We start from the raw sequence: 19,309 nt of genomic DNA on the forward strand, positions 1-19,309 counted from the left end.
TGCTCTTATTGCCTAGGCTGGAGTGCAATGACACAATCTCGGCTCACTGCAACCTCCACCTCCCAGGTTCACATGATTCTCCTGCCTCAGCCTCCCAAGTAGCTGGGATTACAGGCATGTGTCATGACGCCTGGCTAATTTTGTATTTTTAGTAGAGACAGGGTTTCTCCATGTTGGTCAGGCTGGTCTCAAACTCCTGACCTCAGGTGATCTGCCCACCTCGGCCTCCCAAAGTGCTTGGATTACAGGCATGAGCCACCGCAGCCAGCCACACCCAGCTAATTTTTAAAATTTTCTTTTTGGAGACAGGGTTTCAGTATACTTCCCAGGTTGAAGGGCAGTGGCACAATCATAGCTCAGTGCAGCCTTGAACTCCTGGGCTCAAGTGATCCTCCTGCTTCAATCTCCTGAGTAGCTGGGACTACAGGTACTTTCCACTGCACCCAACTCTTTGTGACTATTTTGATAAACAGAATGCTGTGAAAATGATGTGGTCTGATATCTATGCCCAGGCCGTAAGAGAGTGAAATCTTTGCTCTTGGAGCCTGGTGGCTGCCATGTAAGAAGCCTGTATCCGAAAAGAGCCGGCTGAGCCCAACCTTCAGCCATTCCTGCAAAGGGACCAGGTCAGCCACCAGCTGAATACCACAAGCGGCCATTGTTCGAAGTCACTACGTTTTGGGGGTTATTTTATTGCACAGTAATAGATAACCATAGCTTGGTCCTAGAACAAGATGGCAACTTCAGTTTGCTGGCTAAATCAGGCCTGCCTCATGTTTCCACGAAGTTTGATTGGAACTCAGCTACACCTATTTGTTCACACACTGTCTATGTTTGCTTTTCTGCTACAAGAGCAGAGATGAGTAGTTTTGCAAAGGAGTCTATATAGCCAACAAAGCCTAAGATATGACTATCTGGCCCTTTACTTACTTAAAAAGTTTACTGATCTCTCGCCTAGAAAAATCCTTATCCATGAAACCCATACTTTTCTTTCCAGGAGAATATATAACTGACCTGTTGCCGTTCATTATCTAAAGTCTTGCTAGACTAGGAGAAGGAGATCTTAAGCTGACTTTGGCCCAGGCGTAAAACCTTTGAAAAGCTAGTTCTCTGGTCTCAGTTCCCTCATTTGTAAAATGAGGAGACTGGACTAAGTCAGTCTTTCCCTAGACATCTTTCACTGGACCTGTTGGATGCTCAATGGAAAAGCAGAGCTACAGTCACAATTTTAGGGGAAGTTCTGCATACTATTTGTCCTATTGGAGGTGTAAAATACACATTAGCATATTCAGGATTCTATAGTAAAGAAACCAGACTAGATTTGTTCACCTAGGTGTTTTCTCAAACATTTTTGGTATCAGAATTATTTTCTCATAACACTTACTGATATCACATGGGACCCATATAGTAAATAATATAGTCTACGAAATACTATATTGGGTACTCTTTAAAGTCCCTTTTTGCTTCATTTGTCACTGATCTAGGATTAATTCTTCTAGCTACAGAGTTAACTTTTTTTTTTTTTAGACAGAGTCTCGCTCTATCACCCACACTGGAGTGCAGTGGCGCGATCTTGGCTCACTGCAACCTCTGCCTCCTGGGTTCAAATGATTCTCCTGCCTCAGCCTCCCGAGTAGCTGAGACTACAGGTGGAAGCCACCACGCCCAGCTAATTTTTGTATTTTTAGTAGAGACAAGATTTCACCATGTTGGCCAGGATGCTCTCAATCTCTTGATCTTGTGTTCCACCCCTCTTGGTCTCCCAAAGTGCTGGGATTACAGGCATGAGCCACTGCGCCCAGCCTCAGAGTTAACTTTCTTCAGTGCTCTTATGGACTTCTCTTTCCAAAAACTGTTGCCTTTCATTTCTTAGCAATGTGATACTTTGCCAATGTAATTTGCTGACTTTTCAGACTGGAGATAACTGTGGCCAATTAAGTAAGTTGCAAATTAAAATGACACAGTGATCACCAATCTTTGGATGACAATTATAATTATGGTCTTGAAGTAAAGCAGGGGCAAATGCAGATATATTTTAAGATTATTACTGGGTTTTATAATCCAAAGATTTCTTCGCACATGCCAAAATAGAAGATACAATTCCTTCTCAGCATTAATACTGTCTGTGCGATATCAATTAAACATGTTTAATAAAGTGAACTGTTTAGAAAATGTTAAGTACAAGGTAACCTTATTTATCTAGACTGCCTGTTTAAAATTCCAGGTTATCTTACCAACGATACAAAAAGAGAAAGTGTTGATCCTACTGAGTTAATGATAGGGCAAGGCTGTCTTTCCAGTCATAGAGCTGCCTGAAATCTCCGACCTGGGCACAAGTCCTAAGGTAGCTCATGATATTACTTGCTTTTACAGGTACACATATCTTTTCTTGGTTCTAGCTATTTCAGATGTAGCAAACCATATTATATGTACAACTACTCTCAGCAGCTAAAATCCCTCAAACTTAATAGGACACAAGAATTTTCTCTAGTAATTATTAGAATAAATGTTAATAAACTTATTTTCATAAAAATAAAATTTCTCCAATAAATCTCTTGCACTTCTAATTCCATTTAGGTGTCTGCTTCCCAGAAGACCAAACTGATATAACTACCCTTATAAGATTGTACTAAAAATTGGAAATAATAACATAGTTCCTAGCTTTTGATAGCTAGACAACGTAGATTATCTTCCTTCAACTATGAAACTAGGGTCAGGGCTGGGCAATACATTCTTCTATATCTGATCAGTGTTTTAATTATACATTCCACTGTGTAATTGGGCTTCATTATCAGCCGGTGTGAAGTTAAACTTCTTAAAAGAGCACTCCATACTCCAAGCTATCCAAAGTATCTTCGGGGTAGGTAATCAGGTACGTGTGTGTGAGGGTGGATGGAATTAGGGGGTAGGAAATTGTCTTTGGAGCCAGACAGATCTAGAACAGATTGACTCCTAATTTGCTATGTCACCTTAGGGAGATTATTTAATCTCTGTTTTCAGTTGCCTAAACTATAAAATGGGGATAATACAGCCTATCATACTAGGTAACTGTGAAGATTAGAGATAGTCTATGTAGAGCATCTGGCACACTGGCCCATTGTAAGCACCTAATGAAAGGATGCATTGTACTCTTATCATCTGAATATTCATTCATTCACTCATTCAACAAATATATATTATGGGCCTACTATGATAGGGAACTGACATACAACAGTGAGCCAGAGAGGCACAGGTTCTTATAGAGTCCACCAGACCAGACATGGCATCACGCAAAATGTATCCAGTAATTATAATAAGAAAACTTAGATGGTGCTTCTTATGTGCCTGGCACTGTTCTAACAGCTTTACCACATATTCACTCACTCAATCCTTACACCAATCCCATGAGATAGGTATTTGCCCAAGATTACGTAACTAGTTAGTGTGGATTCAAAACCCAAATATCTGGCTCCAGGGTCTGTGCTTTTACCGGTTATGCTGTGTTGCCTCTCTAAACACTTGAATCAGATTTTATGCTTCCATAGAGTTTAAACAATCCTACACAAGTATATAAAACAATCTAGTGAATCCATTGAGTAAGAAGGACAGTTATTTCCTTTACAGAAACATAGGCACAGAAATAGCAAGTCAGTGGAAAAAGAGGAGAGACTGACTGGCCACCGGGGACCCAGTGCCGCGTGATAGCAATTCCCTCTCCCAGCCCAGCCCGCCACTGCTCACCTTCCAACCCAGCAGCTGTTTTCTGGCAATGGCATTAGAAAAAGAGTTGCTGTAATTTCATTTTTCATCTCGCTCAGCCCTGACTCTTTCATCTACTCTAACCACAGGGCCTCTCTAGTTCCAATCAATTCTTGACCTTCAGTGTCATCATCTTTTATGCCTGCTAGAATTTTCTTGCAGAAAAGTTAAAGGAAGATCAAATTGGTATGTTTTCTTTTGTTCTTTTCTTAAGCGAGTCCACATGACTGGAGGCTGGATGCGAAGTGGTTTGCTACATGTTTGCAAAGCAAACAAGGTAGCAGTGAGGAGAGCAGACCCCGGACTCTAAGTTCATTTCTTATTATAAGGCAAATACCATCCACATCTGGATGCCTGAGTAAAAGCAACATAACAGCAGCAGCTTGTTCCAAGAAATCCTTTAGATGACAACATACCATCATCACTATCATTTTCGAATGAAAACGACAACATGGAAAAATAAAAACATCCTCTTATAACCGGTCAAGAATGATTAAGACAAAAAATGATCATACTTACTGGGGGGCATTGTGCAAGTTTATCGGCTGCCACCAGTTGAACATTCAAGTGTTTACTTTGTGACTTTCCTCTAGATTTAATCAACCGCTGTAAAACCTGATAGAAGAAGACATAAACCTGAGGTATTGTAGATGAGTTGAAAGAAAATAAAATAAGCCAGGATCTTTTTAATGGTCTGTTTGGCCCTGAGTATTATTAGAGAGGAAATACAGTGTGAGAAATCATATAGTTAAACCTGTAATAATGTCATCTGCTTACATTTGCGTTCAGTTACCATGGATTTGTTACGTTCATCCTATTCTAACTCTGTGTGAAGTCTCTGTAGGAGCCCAAGTTTTCACCTTAGGTTTTCCTCAGAGATTTCAAAGAGAGCCTTGCAAAAATGGAGGGAGTCGACTGTACCAGTTCGTTTATGTTCAGTAATATTTTAATGTTATTCAGTTGAATAATGTTTCAGCTCACTATCTCCATGTCAGATAAATGTTTCATTTACATATTTGTTATTTTTGTCACCAACTATTAATGAAACATTTCAGTTTAATCTTATTAATCAGACTATTCCATGATTGGAGATCCAGACAAAACATTTGTATTGGTATATTGTTACATGTAAACCGGTGATATATCTATGTCTTTTGGCTACTGCTGTAACTGCATTTGACTATATACTGCCCTCTCCCTTGGTCCTTCCCCTGCAAACAGTGCTAATCTATGAGCTCTATAATACCCCAGAACCCCTGTTCTTACAGTTAAGGACACCATAGTGTCATGGGCAGTGGGAAGGGCTGACCACTCCTGCACTGCAGTGAAATGCTTGAATCCTAGAAGCACTTTTGATCCATTCTACTGATTCTCAAATGGCCCTGTGTGCTCAAGATTCCCAAGTCTACTGCACTAAAGCAACATCTGCAGAGATAGACGGAAGGCTAAGATCTCAGAAAATCTGGAGGAGCATACAGCTTCTTTAGACATTCTCCACCCATGAGAGGAGACTACCATGTTGGTTGGCAGTTGAATTTGTATTTAGGCACCAAAATACAGTAGGAGGCACAGACAAGAAATTGATTATTAAGATGGTACTTCCCAAGGGTATCCATTTCACATTAACTTTTTAAGAACAATATCCTTTTTTAAAAATGAAAGAACACCCAAATCAAAAGAAACCAATGTGGGGCTATTTCACTTTTATTTTTACCTCCCACAATGGTATAAAGATACACAGCAAATTTCCCATTGTGTTTATCATGGAATAACTATATTCTTTAAAGTACCCCACCTAACCACAAACATCAGTGTCCATAATGTTTCCATAAGAGATGTTTAAACAGTGATATTCTGTTTTATATATGATAAATATAGATGCCTTTTTTGATCAATATAAATGTACTCTCTCAACTGGGTACAGAGTCTGGGTGATACAGGAATCAATATCCAAGAGATTTACCAATATAGAATTCATAGTCTATGATAAGCCAGAATCTACTTTTCCACGTCTGTCTTAATGTTTTGTTTCTATTATACACTTACATAACTGTCTGGTTGGGCTCCATAATAGTAGCTTTTAGAAGAAACGAACTATTATAGTCTTTGCTATCTGAAAATTCATAGAATCTGTACACTGTGGAAAGATTTTAAATGTACTTATTAATAATCAGCAAGACGTTCTCCTTGTCCACCAAATCTCCTTGTCCAACCAAAATCCATAGAGCAAAGCACATTTTTAGAAGATGCACTTCTAACCCTTAAGACAGAAAGGAGCTTTCAAAGTCAAGAATGATAAATATATTAAAAAAAAAAGAAAGTTTCTAATCACCTTTGGAGATGAGACTTTTACATGAACAATAATTGGTGCTAAGGAAGTCTTTATAAGTTGTGCTGGGTGATTGATGGTGTCTGCATCAAGAACAACCAGTTGCAACGATCTTGCCAACTCAAAGATTCTTTCAATTTCACTTTGTACTTCCGCTAAAAGGAAAAATAATAAATAGATCCTGGTTATTGTTATGAATTAGTTCTTACATTAATAAGATATAGTATATTTTCAGATATATTGGTCTACATTACAAAACAAAACATTTTAAATTTTTATAGTCCTGTCTAATTTAAGATCTTTTCTAAATATAGATGGAGATGGGTTGAGTTTTGCACACAACCAGTTGGTAGAAAAACCTGAGATGGCTCTCCTGATTTGCTTCTTCTATTCAACATAATATTTAGCTGTTTGTATACCTACAGTGATTGTTTTATGTTGTTTTTGATTGTTGCTTTGTCCTAAAGAACTTCAATGTTAGTCATAGAAGCTGAAACCACATTTAGAAAACAATTGAAATACATGTGCAAAGCAATATCACATGGAAAGCAAATTACAATGAAATATTTCTGTCAACAAAGAATATACTAATACTTTGTCAATCCATTTTTAAAAAAACAAAAACAAAAAGCCCGCAACTCAACTGTTTTGACTGATATGCACATTTTTGTACTACTGGTTGATTATTCTGAGTCTACCCTTAAAACTAATCATGTTACTAAGACTGGTTAGATTTAAGTACGAGAGCCAAGTCACTTGTTCTAAGGCATAATTAGCTTGAATATTAAAAAAAAAAAAGGCCAACTATATTAAAACACTGCAATACATCTAGATGCAAATCTATCTGGCTGGCTGTAACAGTCAAATGACCCAAAACTGTGCACAAGTCTAGTCAAATGAAAAATCTACTTATTTTCAAATGTCTGAAGCAATCCAGTTTCTTTTTTAAAGGAAAACAGATAAGCAATACAGGACGTGGCTTTCTGAAATATAAAAAAATTTATATATATATATATATATTATAAATTACCTGATTTATTGGATCATGCCCAAAGTCTGAATTATACTATTTGATTTTCAGATAATTTTGTTTTTGTTTTTGAGACGGAGTTTTACTCTGTTGCCCAGGCTGGAGCGCAGTGGCATGATCTTGGCTCACTGTAACCTCCACCTCCCAGGTTCAAGCAATTCTTGTGCCTCAGCCTCCCACATAACTGGGATTACAGGCATGCACCACCATGACCAGCTAATTTTTGTATTATTAGTAGAGGTGGGGTTTCACTATGTTGGCCAGGCTGGTCTTGAACTCCCGAGCTCCTGGTCTCCAGTGATCCACCCACCTTGGCATCCCAAAGTGCTAGGACTACAGACATGAGCCTCCTGCCCAGCTGATTTTTTTTTTTTTTTTTGGCTATAGGCGTGACCAAACAATGCTGTAATCTGGCCCGAAGTACATAGAGTAGACAAAGCTATCTAATTTAAATTATTATTATTATTAATTTTTAGTGGCAGGGTCTAATTCTGTACTCCCCATGCTGGAGTACAGTGATTCAATCATGGCTCACTACAGCCTCAACCTTCTGGGTTCAATTGATCCTCCCACCTCAGCTTCCTGAATAGCTGGGACTACGGGTGCACATCACTGTGCGTGGCTAAATTTTTTTATTTTTTGTAGAGACAGGGTCTTAGTATGTTTCCCAGGCTGGTCTTGAACTCCGAAGTCCAAGGAATCCTTCTGCCTTGGCCTCCTGAAGTGTTGGCATCCCAGGTGTGAGCCACCGTGCCCGGCCTTAAATTATCCTAATGATGGCCTAGGGAAAAGGTAATGTTGCTCTAAATATCCCCATTGAAAAGTGTTTGTGATTTGCTTTGCTTATTTAGTGAAAATTCAAGTTCACATTGCCCACCAGAAAATTCTCCCTTCCTTAACCAAAAGGATTGACAGGGTGCGCAGGGTCACGTATGCTCAAGACGCTCATGAAACTCTATTTTCTCGTGTTTTGCATGATTGCATAAAATTCTTATTTCCCATAGAATCATTGAAGTTTAAGGCATATCGGTATTTAAAAGAATGAATTTATGCTCTGGTTTCTCCTCATAACAAATAAATCTTTTGCCTTTTACTAAAAAGGATGAATTTGAAGAGTCAATATATCTATCACTTTCCATGTTATCCAATACCAACAGCCTGAAAGACTTCACATTGCTTGGAAAGGTGACTAGCTTTCAAGATATCAATGAAAATAAAATGGGCTTATTTGCCAAATTCTTCTGAAATCATATTCCACATTTGTTAGTAATAGCATATTTGTCCCATTTTTTTCTCACGTCAGAAACAGTTTTAAAAGAAATGTTTCTTCAGAAGGAAGTTTGGAAAATAAAGTCAATTTTTACTGTATGGGGTATGTTCTCCATTTGCTCTTTTCATTACATTGTCACTGGCTTATGGGAGCTCCTGGCCAGGACTATATGTGAGCAAGCCTATGTTTGCTTAAGCTTCAAATATGAGTATAATATTTTTGGAAGCAGCAAAAAGACATTGAAGCAAGTTGGACTGCCCTGATACAAATAGCCCTCAAGGCACTCTGAGTTTCTGTGTAAATAATTCAGAAATACCTGGGCCCTATTGACTGTGCACCAGCAATGAGGTTAAGCGTGGTTTCTGCCAGGAGCAGAGGGCAGTCACACCTACTGCTTAACCAACACAAAACTCTTAATCAACAGGCAGCTGGGCAGAAGAAGAGAGGTGTTCGGGCAGACCAAGCCAGAAGGGATGCCGCAGCAGGCCACATTAAATACTGGGGTGAGCCCCACATTTGGGTAATATGTATACAGAATGTAATAAATACATTTTATGTGTAAGGCATATTTATCTACATAGCTCATTTTTTTTTTTTTAAAGAAAAATATCTCAGCCAAACCAAACAATCTTGGCTACCCAGACTGATCGTCAGAGGGGTTCCAATGAAAGTTTCCTTATAATCCTATTCTAGTCAAATGAAACCATGGGGAGTTATGGACTATGACGCTGGAGGACCTCGATGAACACTTCTATAGACTGACCACGACTGATCTGGGCCCATCTCTCTGCAGGATCTCTGTCACAAACGATTTTCCTTATATCCAAACCTGTTCCTATTTCTCCCATGCTTCAAACACTTCAATGGCTCCCCAGAGCCAAAGGCAACATTTTCCAAAGTGAGTACTCTAGAACAGTAATCTCATAAGACATCCTGTGAGAAGAAGGTGGTTTTGTGCAAGGGATATATTGCACACTATAATAGCTTCTCTTTAGAATTTCAAACACGCATTACCCTTCATATCTTCAAGGCTCTAAGAAGTCCTGCAGAGAAGAAACCTGTCAGTTTAATTCATCATTTCCAAATTTATTTGACAAGGGAAAACATTCTGAATGTAACAACTCTTACTATGTTGTAAAATTAACATTGCATGGGATCTATTTTGGAGGTCTGTCTCTTCAGCAAGGCACATTAGAACCCTAACCTGTTGGCCTCAGTCTCTTTCAGTCTCTTCTGTTCCTCTCAAATCAAACCCCCAGCTTCTCTGTTCTAAGCATGCTATACACAAATCTACTTGTTTCTCAACAACACATTTTTGTTTATAAGTCGATGCCTTTGTACATTGTTGCCTGCCTTGAAGAACTGGCTCAAATATAACTTCTGAGAAGTCTTCTCACATGTGCCTTGCCCCCTACTCTTCTTTATACCCCTAGCTCTTTGTTCATAATTCTACTGTCACAGAGTATTCTAAGTATCTGTCCCTTCTGTCTCTTTGCCCATGGGTAAGATACCGTGTGTGGGTTATATCTGCATTTTCTAAGTCTAGCATAATGTATGGCACAGAACAAGTGTTCAATAAACATTTGATGAAGGAATCTACAAATGTACATTAACAAGCACACAAATGGATCACATTGTAATATTAATAGATTGCCATGAAATTAACTCCAATGGTTGTGGGTATATGACTTTACAGAGTAAAGGTAAAAACCACGAGCTGAGATAGATTTTGCTTCTTCCTGTTTATACTAACTCGTCCCACCCACCCCACTGACTCTGACAGTAGGGGACTATGTTGTAAGGAATGACTTCAGTGAATACCCGTGAAGCCCTTGGCAAGCGTCAATGGTTAAAGGAGTCAGACAACCTGGCTTAAGCTTTTAAGTATCTTTTAGCCTTTCATTATACATTAGAAGAAGGAGTAGTTAAAAGCCAAAGACACTATGAGGAGTTACAAAAAGGGTAAAGACAGGAGAGCAGAGAATGGATGCTTGCTTATCTTCAATCTAACTTAATGTCCTTGTCACTGATGATATTTGACTTTTGTCATTACCTAATAGGATTCACCATCCACACTGCCACGATCAAATTACTGTGCCTTTGAGCATGTTTCCCTCTGCATGTGGAAGGCTCTAAATACAAGACTAAAGAAGGAACCACTAATCACTGGGATCTTCCCCTCACAAGCACTGACCACTATTCTATTTGGTATGTTCAGTATTCTTTCACAAAGCAACCATCCAACAAACATTTATTAGCAATTATTATGTGCCAATCCCATGTCAGGAATACACAGATAATACTTTGTACCTTGTTTACAAATTGCACAATCTTTGGCTCAAGGTCAGCAGGTTCTTAATGTGATGTTAGGACATGTACTCTGTCTTGGAAATCTTAATTTTGTTTTCTATCATCTATAGAGCTAATTTCAACAGTTTAAAAAATGTAACGCATGGAAGAGCCCTATCTGTCCTTCCTAGTCAAAACAAGTTGCCCTCAGAATATGAATATAAAGAGAATTCTAGAAGTCATGAGTGAATTACACCACCCTTGGCAATCAGGGAGACCATGACAGGCTTTCAAGATGAACGATGTGATTCACCAGCACTAGGACTCGCTTCTGTGGGCGGTGATTTTATCCTCCACAGCCCTGCTCACCTATGGCTTGATGGAGGTACTCACTTACAGCCTTTTTTTCTCCTCCATCATGGGGAATTTTAGGATGCTTTCTGACTGGCACCCCAGGACAGACACGTTTAAAGGCCTTGTATGTTACTAACGGTAATTGCCATTTCCTCTTAAAATGTCATTCTGTATGCTAACAGCTAGCAGCAGAAGCAACATCAAGAACATCATTATCTAGCTTTTCTTCCAAAGATCTCAGAAGGCTGTACACCTTGTTTCCTTTCATGTCAGGTGTAACTCAGGTTTGACAAATATCATCAGCCTCATTGAGAAGCTGAGCAAAGCAGAGATGAATGGTTTCACGTGGTTAGGTAGGAAAAGACTAGGAGAGCCTGTTGAGGATTCTTTCCACCAGACTACTAATTAGCTAATTGACTAAAGCTGAGAGACAGCAGGCTCTGGCTACTGCAAGACTGCTGCCTTCTTGCCCGTAGCTAGCGTTCTCTTCAGGTACTCAGTGCTCCCCTATTTAGAATGGGGAACAAATTGGAAAAGACATTCACAAATGCACCATGCATCAGCCAGGTCTGTAAGCACAGCTTGAAGAAGTACCACATTTGAACATCTTACCTAAGCTGGACCGGGTGTTCGAACGTTCAATTATTGCTCTCTTGCTGGGATTATTTAGGACAGACCTCTTAGCAAGAGAAATGTCAGCTGTCACTCTCGTTATTGATATCCTATGAATAGGAACACAGAACAGAACAAGCCAGTAAAAATGTTATGAGGCTCTCCAAGTGATTTATAACCACAGACTTAATAACCAATTTACATGCTACAGGAGAACCACAGTTTAATAAACATTGGCCACAAGTATTTTAAACAGGCTCTGGCTAGTATCAGAATGCAAGCAGAGCAGCATGGAGGAAGGTTTAAGCTATTTCACAGACAAAAAAAAACCTACTCCAATAGAAATGTTCTTCCTCCATTATGGCCTGCCTTGCTGAATTCCCTTTATAATACATACCATACCAGGAAGGAATCAAAACATAAATAAGCCATGCTCTTTCTGGGAAGCAGCAATGAAATTTGCCACAATTCATAGTTGATTTGCTCTTGAATAAGACCTTCAGGAACTACAAATGCTTTGCCTTGGCATTTCAATGATGCAGGTCAAAGCTGGGAAACCCTCTTCATTTTGATTAATAAAGACAATTAACTAGTGGGTGGTTAAGTTGCATTCCTTTATAAAATACATGTGATTCTCCACAGGCCCAAAGGGATGCTTCATTTGTAAAAATGTGAAAAAACTTGTTTTAGTGTTTTCTGCACTCATAGGATTCTTCAGCACATTTGCATATGACTTTGAATGCACACAGCGGGCAGTCATAAGGCACCCGAGTTGAGAACAATTTGAGTATTGTGCCAGGATTTGCTAAGTTAGAAAGTATCCTGTGGTCATGCAAGAGAAGAATAAAGTAGGGCCGGGCATGGTGGCTCACGCCTGCAATCCCAGCACTTTGGGAAGCCAAGGTGGGTGGATCATTTGAGGTCAGAAGTTTGAGACTAGCCTGGCCAACAAGGCAAAACTCCATCTCTACTAAAATACAAAAATTAGCCAGGTGTGGTGGTGCAGGCCTGCAGTCCCAGCTACTTGGGAGGCTGAGGTGGGAAGGTCATTTGAGCCCGGGGAACAGAGGGTGCAGTGAGCCAAGATCACACCACTAAACTCCAGCCTGGGAGACAGAGTGAGACCCTGTCTCAAAAATAAAAAATAAAAAAAAAGAGAGGGAGAGAGAGACAGAGAAGAATAAAGCAAAAGACATTGCAAATAAATGCAGAGGGGCATCTATTTGCAAATGATTTATCAAATGAGAACATCTGGAACTTAGAATTTAAAGACTGTTTTAAACTGAGATTGCTCAACTTCCATTTATCTACCAGTAGAATTCAAAGTTTGCCTCTTTAAGCCAGTTACTGTCACCATTGGCCTTTCTCCATTACTATCTTCACAGCTTGGTAGAGTTTCCAGAAAGGAGACAAGGAAGATAGCACCCCTCCCCTTTTATACTCAGTTAGTACATCCATTCTCTTCCGTTTTCAAACCCTATGGGGATTGAAGTAGGAAAGAGGGTAGAGTTATTAACAATTACTGAATCGGATGTCATCTCACAACTGTCTGGGGACAATACTGCCAGCACTCTCAAGAGACTTTAGCTAACTTCAGTGACCTAAAACCTTGGGGAGAATTTAAAATAGTCCTTTCCTCAGATAGTTGGAAATCATTCTTTACCATAGTCTGTGCGAAAGTTCTGGTGCCATTTGGAAGCAAAGCACTGCTTGCCTGAGTCATTACGTTTATAAGCTATAGGTTGTCAGGTAGTTTTCAATTCTTAAGTTTTTAGAATGTTAGACTCTAATAATTATTTGATGCATTTTCAAATTGTCTCCCGGAGAAACCAAGAGAGTTTGCGGATGCAAAGAAAACCAAGAGATTTTGCAGATCTCAGGGACGTTCTGAGGACTACAGGAAGGTTCAGTGGGCTCCAGCTTCACTATGGAGCCAGGAAAATACATCTGCATTTCTGTTTCCTGCATTGGAGTTTTATATATGATTTCACTATGAAAAGCTGTTCAACTGCTAAAAGACACTGGAAAACACTGGTGTAAAACTTTTTGATTTTACGAAGAAAGAAACTGAAACACAGAAAGTTGCACGTGGTTAGCTGCAGCTCAGGTCTAAACCAGCCCCTGGGCATCAGGCCAGTGCCAAGTCACCTGACTCCACCATTCTTTTACAGTTCAGTGTTCTACAAGCCCAAATCACCAGATATGAATCAAATGGTCAAGCACAGATGTACAGTCAGTCTTGGCCTTGCTCTGAGATGGTGAGGATTTAAGTCAAGCTGAGGTAGGGTAAACCCACATCTGACTTTACATTACTAATTGGCCACTGCAGCTTTCAGGCACAACGTCTCATAGGCATCTCCTTTCCTTTCCAGAAAAGGGTTTGTGTGGTTTTTAAATTTTATTTTATTTTATTTACATTTTGAGCTCCGTCACCCAGGCTGGAGTGCAGTGGTGCAAACTTAGCTCACTGCAACCTCCACCTCCCAGGTTCAAGCAATCCTCCTGCCTCAGCCTCCCAAGTAGCTGGGATTACAAGCATGTGCCACAACACCCAGCTAATTTTTGTATGTTTACTAGAGACGGGGTTTCACCATGTTGGCCAGGCTGGTCTCAAACTCCTGACCTCAGGTGATCTACCCGCCTCAGCCTCCCAATGTGCTGGGATTATAGGTGTGAGCCACCATGCCCAGGAATGTGTGTTTATTTTTGTGTTTTTGGGTTTCTGGTTTACTTGCTTTAAGAATGTAGCTGCTGGGTAGAAACATACAGTCATGTTTCAGAGCAATCCAAATATATGACGAGAGACAAGTAGATACGTTTAGGGACAGAATTCAACTTTCTAGGCTAATGATTTTTGGAGAGCCCAACAACCCAGAAAGTCGATTTCTATTCTGCTTAAATGACAATCAGATTTTCTAGTTTGATACAAACAAGAGACTCTTGGTTCTTGATATTGAAGGGATTATCATCAGACACTCATTTATTTTTTCTGAGTTATAAAAGTACTTTCACAAAGCTATTTTCAAACATGACCAAAGGTTGAAAACATTCAGAAAAAAACTGCTTCAGGCCGGGCGCGGTGGCTCAAGCCTGTAATCCCAGCACTTTGGGAGGCTGAGGCGGGTGGATCACGAGGTCAAGAGATCGAGACCATCCTGGTCAACATGGTGAAACCCCGTCTCTACTAAAAATACAAAAAATTAGCTGGGCATGGTGGCGCGTGCCTGTAATCCCAGCTACTCAGGAGGCTGAGGCGGGAGAATTGCCTGAACCCAGGAGGCAGAGGTTGCGGTGAGCCAAGATCGCGCCATTGCACCCCAGCCTGGGTAACAAGAGCGAAACTCCGTCTCAAAAAAAAAAAAAAAAAAAAAAAAGAAAAAAACTGCTTCATATGTTCCAAAAATAGAAAAAGATGCAAACACTAAAGGGTGCTTTTTCTCATTTTACTTGCTAATACAAGTCAGTTTGCTAATACAAGTTATTTATTAATAAAAATACACATACATCAATCAGGGCTCAGAAGAAGACAGACACAACCCTAGAAAACCTTCAATATGACAAAGTAGGAGATTCTCTTTTCTATGCAAAGATGCTTACTATTATCAAAATCATACACCAAACCCAAAATTCTTTTTTGTAAAAGGATCTCCAGAAAAGCAATCACATTCACCACTGAATGCTATCTAGCTTATATATTTTTTTATTTTAACTTAGAGTGGTATCCTTTCTACTTCTTTCCTTGCTATGCTGAGAGCCCCTAGTGTGTTTCAGCATTCCCATGCACCTAGTTTGATATACATCTCTAAAGAGTTCCCTTGGAAATCTTTCTGTGACTTGCTGTTGGCAGATACTGGCCAATAGGTAAAAGACTAATAAGAGTTTAGTTACCCAGCAGACTGGGTGTAGCAGCAAATGTTACTGAAAACTAGCAAACATCATTCCCTAAATTCAGGAAATCTGAACCCCAACTGTTGCTTATTTCCACTTTAGAATTCATCCAACTGCTGCAATCCATCATAAGTTGTGAGTATTATTGATTTTCTGTGGAAAGATACTAATTTCAGTTATGACACATTCATTCAAAAATAATGTGTATTTCCATGCTGGTAACATACTAGCTGTAAGATCTGTCTATATTCTATCCTTGCTACATTCAATATGCAGCCCAAACAGTATAATAATTTTTGAAAACTTCTAGTATTAGAAGGGAAAAGGGTTCCAAAGAATGGAACAGTGTACTTTCAAGAGAAATGAAAGACACAGGATGGCACCCAAGTATTTTCCTGGATATTTCTCTTGGTAGTTGCACAAATCATTACATCTTTTGACCTCAGTATCCTAATCAATAAAATGGCAACAGTAGCTTTGCCATAACTATCTCATGGGATTGCCATTAAGAGCAAATAAGGTAATATATAAAGTGCATTCTTAAATATTCATAGTGTCCTCTATTAAGAAAACACACATATAATGTATACAAGGTAAACAATTATTGAAGATTAAAAGACTTAAAGGATATATATATCCTTATATCCTACTCTCAAAAGTGGGCAGTGTACCATGACCTCTCCCATTCCCAGAGTCTGTGAAATGGAGGTGGGAGAATCAGGTCAGATGCATTGTACTCAAAAGTTTTAAATATACTCAAAAGTTTTAAATATTTAAATTAAATGTACTCAAAAGTTTTAAATATTTAAATTAAATATTTTGTACTCTGAATATTTAAATTTACTAATTTAAATATTCAAGTTTGACACCAAAGTGTTCAATTAGTTATTTCTGGAACGTAGCTGTTTATGAGTCTGCATTTGAATAGAGAACAGTAAGAAGAATGTATAGGAGAATGAAATTGATTACAAAACGTATAGGAGAATGAAATTGATCACAGAACAGAAGCTGCTGCTGTTTTTTTTTCTGTTTGTTGTCTACAATTAGAAATTATCTTCATTCTTATACAGCTTGGTTGCTTGTGATAACATCAACTGTTCCCATTTCCTTTTATTAATAAATACTATCTCTTTGAGTCTCCCTAAGTTGTATGCTTAGCTTCTTTTCTTTCAAAGTATTTCTCGAGCCCTTTTTTTCCTTTATGTATTCTTTGGCTAAAAGCATCCTTTAGCTTAAGATCTTATCTGTGTAGGTTACATGATGTTCATCTAAGATTTTTAGCCATGATCATATCAGTTACAAATTGTACAATAAATGTCATAGAGTTGATCTTATCCAGTTGTCAAAAAGCCTAAAGTAACAACTTTTTGGAGGATTTGAAATGATTGGCATAGGTCAAAAAACTGCAGCTGGTTTGACTGCTGGCTGTTCAGCCTGTGAATGGTAGATTCAGCCAGCTGAACAAATCTCATCTGAAAAGGTGATCTCCGATTATTGTTTGTGGAGTGAAATGAAGAAAGAAGCTCCATGCCTAATGTGTATCTACTGTGTCCTCGTCAGCACGGGAATCATTGCTGCATGTGGATATTCACATATACAGAGGGCGCTCAGGAACTATGTAGTATTGTTTTTCTTACATGTATTATAGTTAGACCCCACAATAGCAGTTATACCAATAAAATTGTATAATAAGTAGCTCTAAACTGACTCAAATCATTTATTTTATTTTATTTCTTTCTTTTTTTATTTTTTGAGACAGAGTTTCACACTTGCTGTCCAGGTTGGAGTGCAATGACACAAGCTCAGCTCACTGCAACCCCCACCTCCTGGGTTCAAGCGATTCTCCTGCCTCAGCCTCCTAGATAGGATTATAGGCATGCGCCACCATGCCTGGCTAATTTTGTATTTTTATAAGAGATGGGTTTCTACATGTTGGTCAGGCTGGTCTTGAACTCCTGACCTCAGGTGATCCACCTGCCTCAGCCTCCCAAAGTGCCTTAGTCATTCCTAAAGTATCAAAAAAAAAAAAAAATCCCAAGTTTATGATTCTGCAATAGTCAAACTGCTGGACTTTCATCCAATTTGTTGAATTATTTTCTACTAAGATCTCAAAAGCAGATTAAAGAAGAAAGCCTCATAGCCAACAGATCCCTTCTTTGTACTTTCTGAAAAATAGTAAGACTTTCTCCTATTTTGCCTAATGTACTGCATTCACAGCCTATGAAACATAGAGTAGGTTTTCATTAGAACATATTGTTTATGCTGTATCACTGTGCTAAAGCTTTCCTTGTCACTGTTCTAAGCTTGGCTGATTTCAATTAAAGACTATTTGTTGTTTTTCTCTCCTTGTATCAACTGGTAAAACATAATGCAGCATAAAATTATAGCTCAATAGCTAACAATATACCCCACGAAGAAGACATATCAGAGTCAGTGCGAAGCTACTATGCAATCTCTTCTTTCTTATCAAAGTCTCCACATACAATCAACCAATGAACTCATTATTGTTTATTCTGCTGCCTGGCCTCTTAATATTTTAAATCAAGTCCATTCTGTCTCCCTTCACCCCTTTAATATCTATCTATCTTTCTCCAGCCCTGCCATACATCAGATTGCTCCAGGGCCACGTCTCTATCTTCAGCTATTACTTTTGCTGCTGCTGTGCCCTTCTTCCAGATCCTCTACCATGTCATCAGACCCCATGAACACTTGATATTGAAATTTTCCTTCTATTTCTATTAAAACCAACTTCAATAGTACGTGTACAGTAACAGATGCAGACAATTATACTTGATTCAATACAAATCTCTGCCATTACAGTTAAATAAATTCCCTTTTTCTGGGCCTCAGGATTGAGGAAGAACATCAGATTCTTCATTCTTGAAGGCAAACCTTTAACAACACTGTTGTGTATAAGTATGTCATAGACCAAAATAATCAAACACAAATGTAGGCTGTCTTATGGATGGGATTTGTTCAGGCCGGGCTGTTATGGGGCCAGTGGATTTGGCACTGCTCAGAACTGCCTTAGGTAACAGCCCCACTGGTTGAACCATGTGACTCCATGCATATCTGAAGGAAGTGTGCATGTGCCACCAAGAACACAGACGACTTGGCTCATGCATGTTGGCTGCCTTCAATCCACAGGGACCTGCATGAGGGTTAAAGTTAAGGCCAGAACATCAGAACACCAACCCTATTAAGTTACAAAGTCAGAGCTCATCTGTTTCTTTGTAATGCTTTTTTAGAAAGTGAATTCCCAAAAGCCAAAAGTTTCAAACAGAAATAGGTTGTCTGATTGTAGTTGCTGGAGAAGGGAGATTAGTCTAAAAGAAATTTTACATATTTTTCCAACCTCAATGCTCTAGTATTCAGGGCTTTTAATTTATTTTTTTTGAAGCTACTTCATTATCTGCCTATTTCCTTTTTAAAGATAGTGGAATAGAATAAATACATCTTTCTTATTAAGACTTTGTCCAGTAGATGAATGTGAAAAAGACTATCATTGGTTCAACAAATTCTGTCTCCTCTTCCTCCAGGACTGTAAGACTGTATTTCCCAGCCTCTGTTGCAATCAAGTATGACCATATAACCAAGTTCTAATCAGTGAAATGTGAGTAATAAAGTACACTGCCTCCCACCAAGCTGACTGGAGACATCATAACTGGGCTAAGGGCCCCAAATGACAGAGGGAACAAACTTTCTGTCCAATTCTCCCTTCTCCCCACTCCAGCCTTCCTCCCAGCTAAGGAACACTTCCCTCAGACTGTTGAGTGAGCAACAATAAGCTTCCACTGTG

At 39.1% G+C, this 19,309-nt stretch overlaps 1 protein-coding gene across 5 annotated transcripts in view; it reads right to left on the reverse strand.

The window, feature by feature from the left end:
• Nucleotides 1–19,309, reverse strand: part of CACNB4 (calcium voltage-gated channel auxiliary subunit beta 4) — a 275,285-nt gene that overhangs the window by 17,501 nt on the left and 238,475 nt on the right. For all 5 annotated transcript variants that reach the window (XM_032286412.1, XM_032286413.1, XM_032286414.1 and 2 more), the window contains 3 exons: nt 11,623–11,732; nt 6,071–6,222; nt 4,258–4,353 (listed from right to left, as the gene is read on the reverse strand). In XM_032286412.1, the coding sequence (XP_032142303.1) occupies nt 4,258–4,353; nt 6,071–6,222; nt 11,623–11,732 (358 nt within the window). The remainder of the gene's footprint in view (nt 1–4,257; nt 4,354–6,070; nt 6,223–11,622; nt 11,733–19,309) is intronic.

Source organism: Sapajus apella, unplaced genomic scaffold, assembly GCF_009761245.1.
Source record: "Sapajus apella isolate SASKATOON/1434 unplaced genomic scaffold, GSC_monkey_1.0 scaffold18, whole genome shotgun sequence".
Classification (NCBI taxonomy): Eukaryota; Metazoa; Chordata; class Mammalia; order Primates; family Cebidae; genus Sapajus; species Sapajus apella.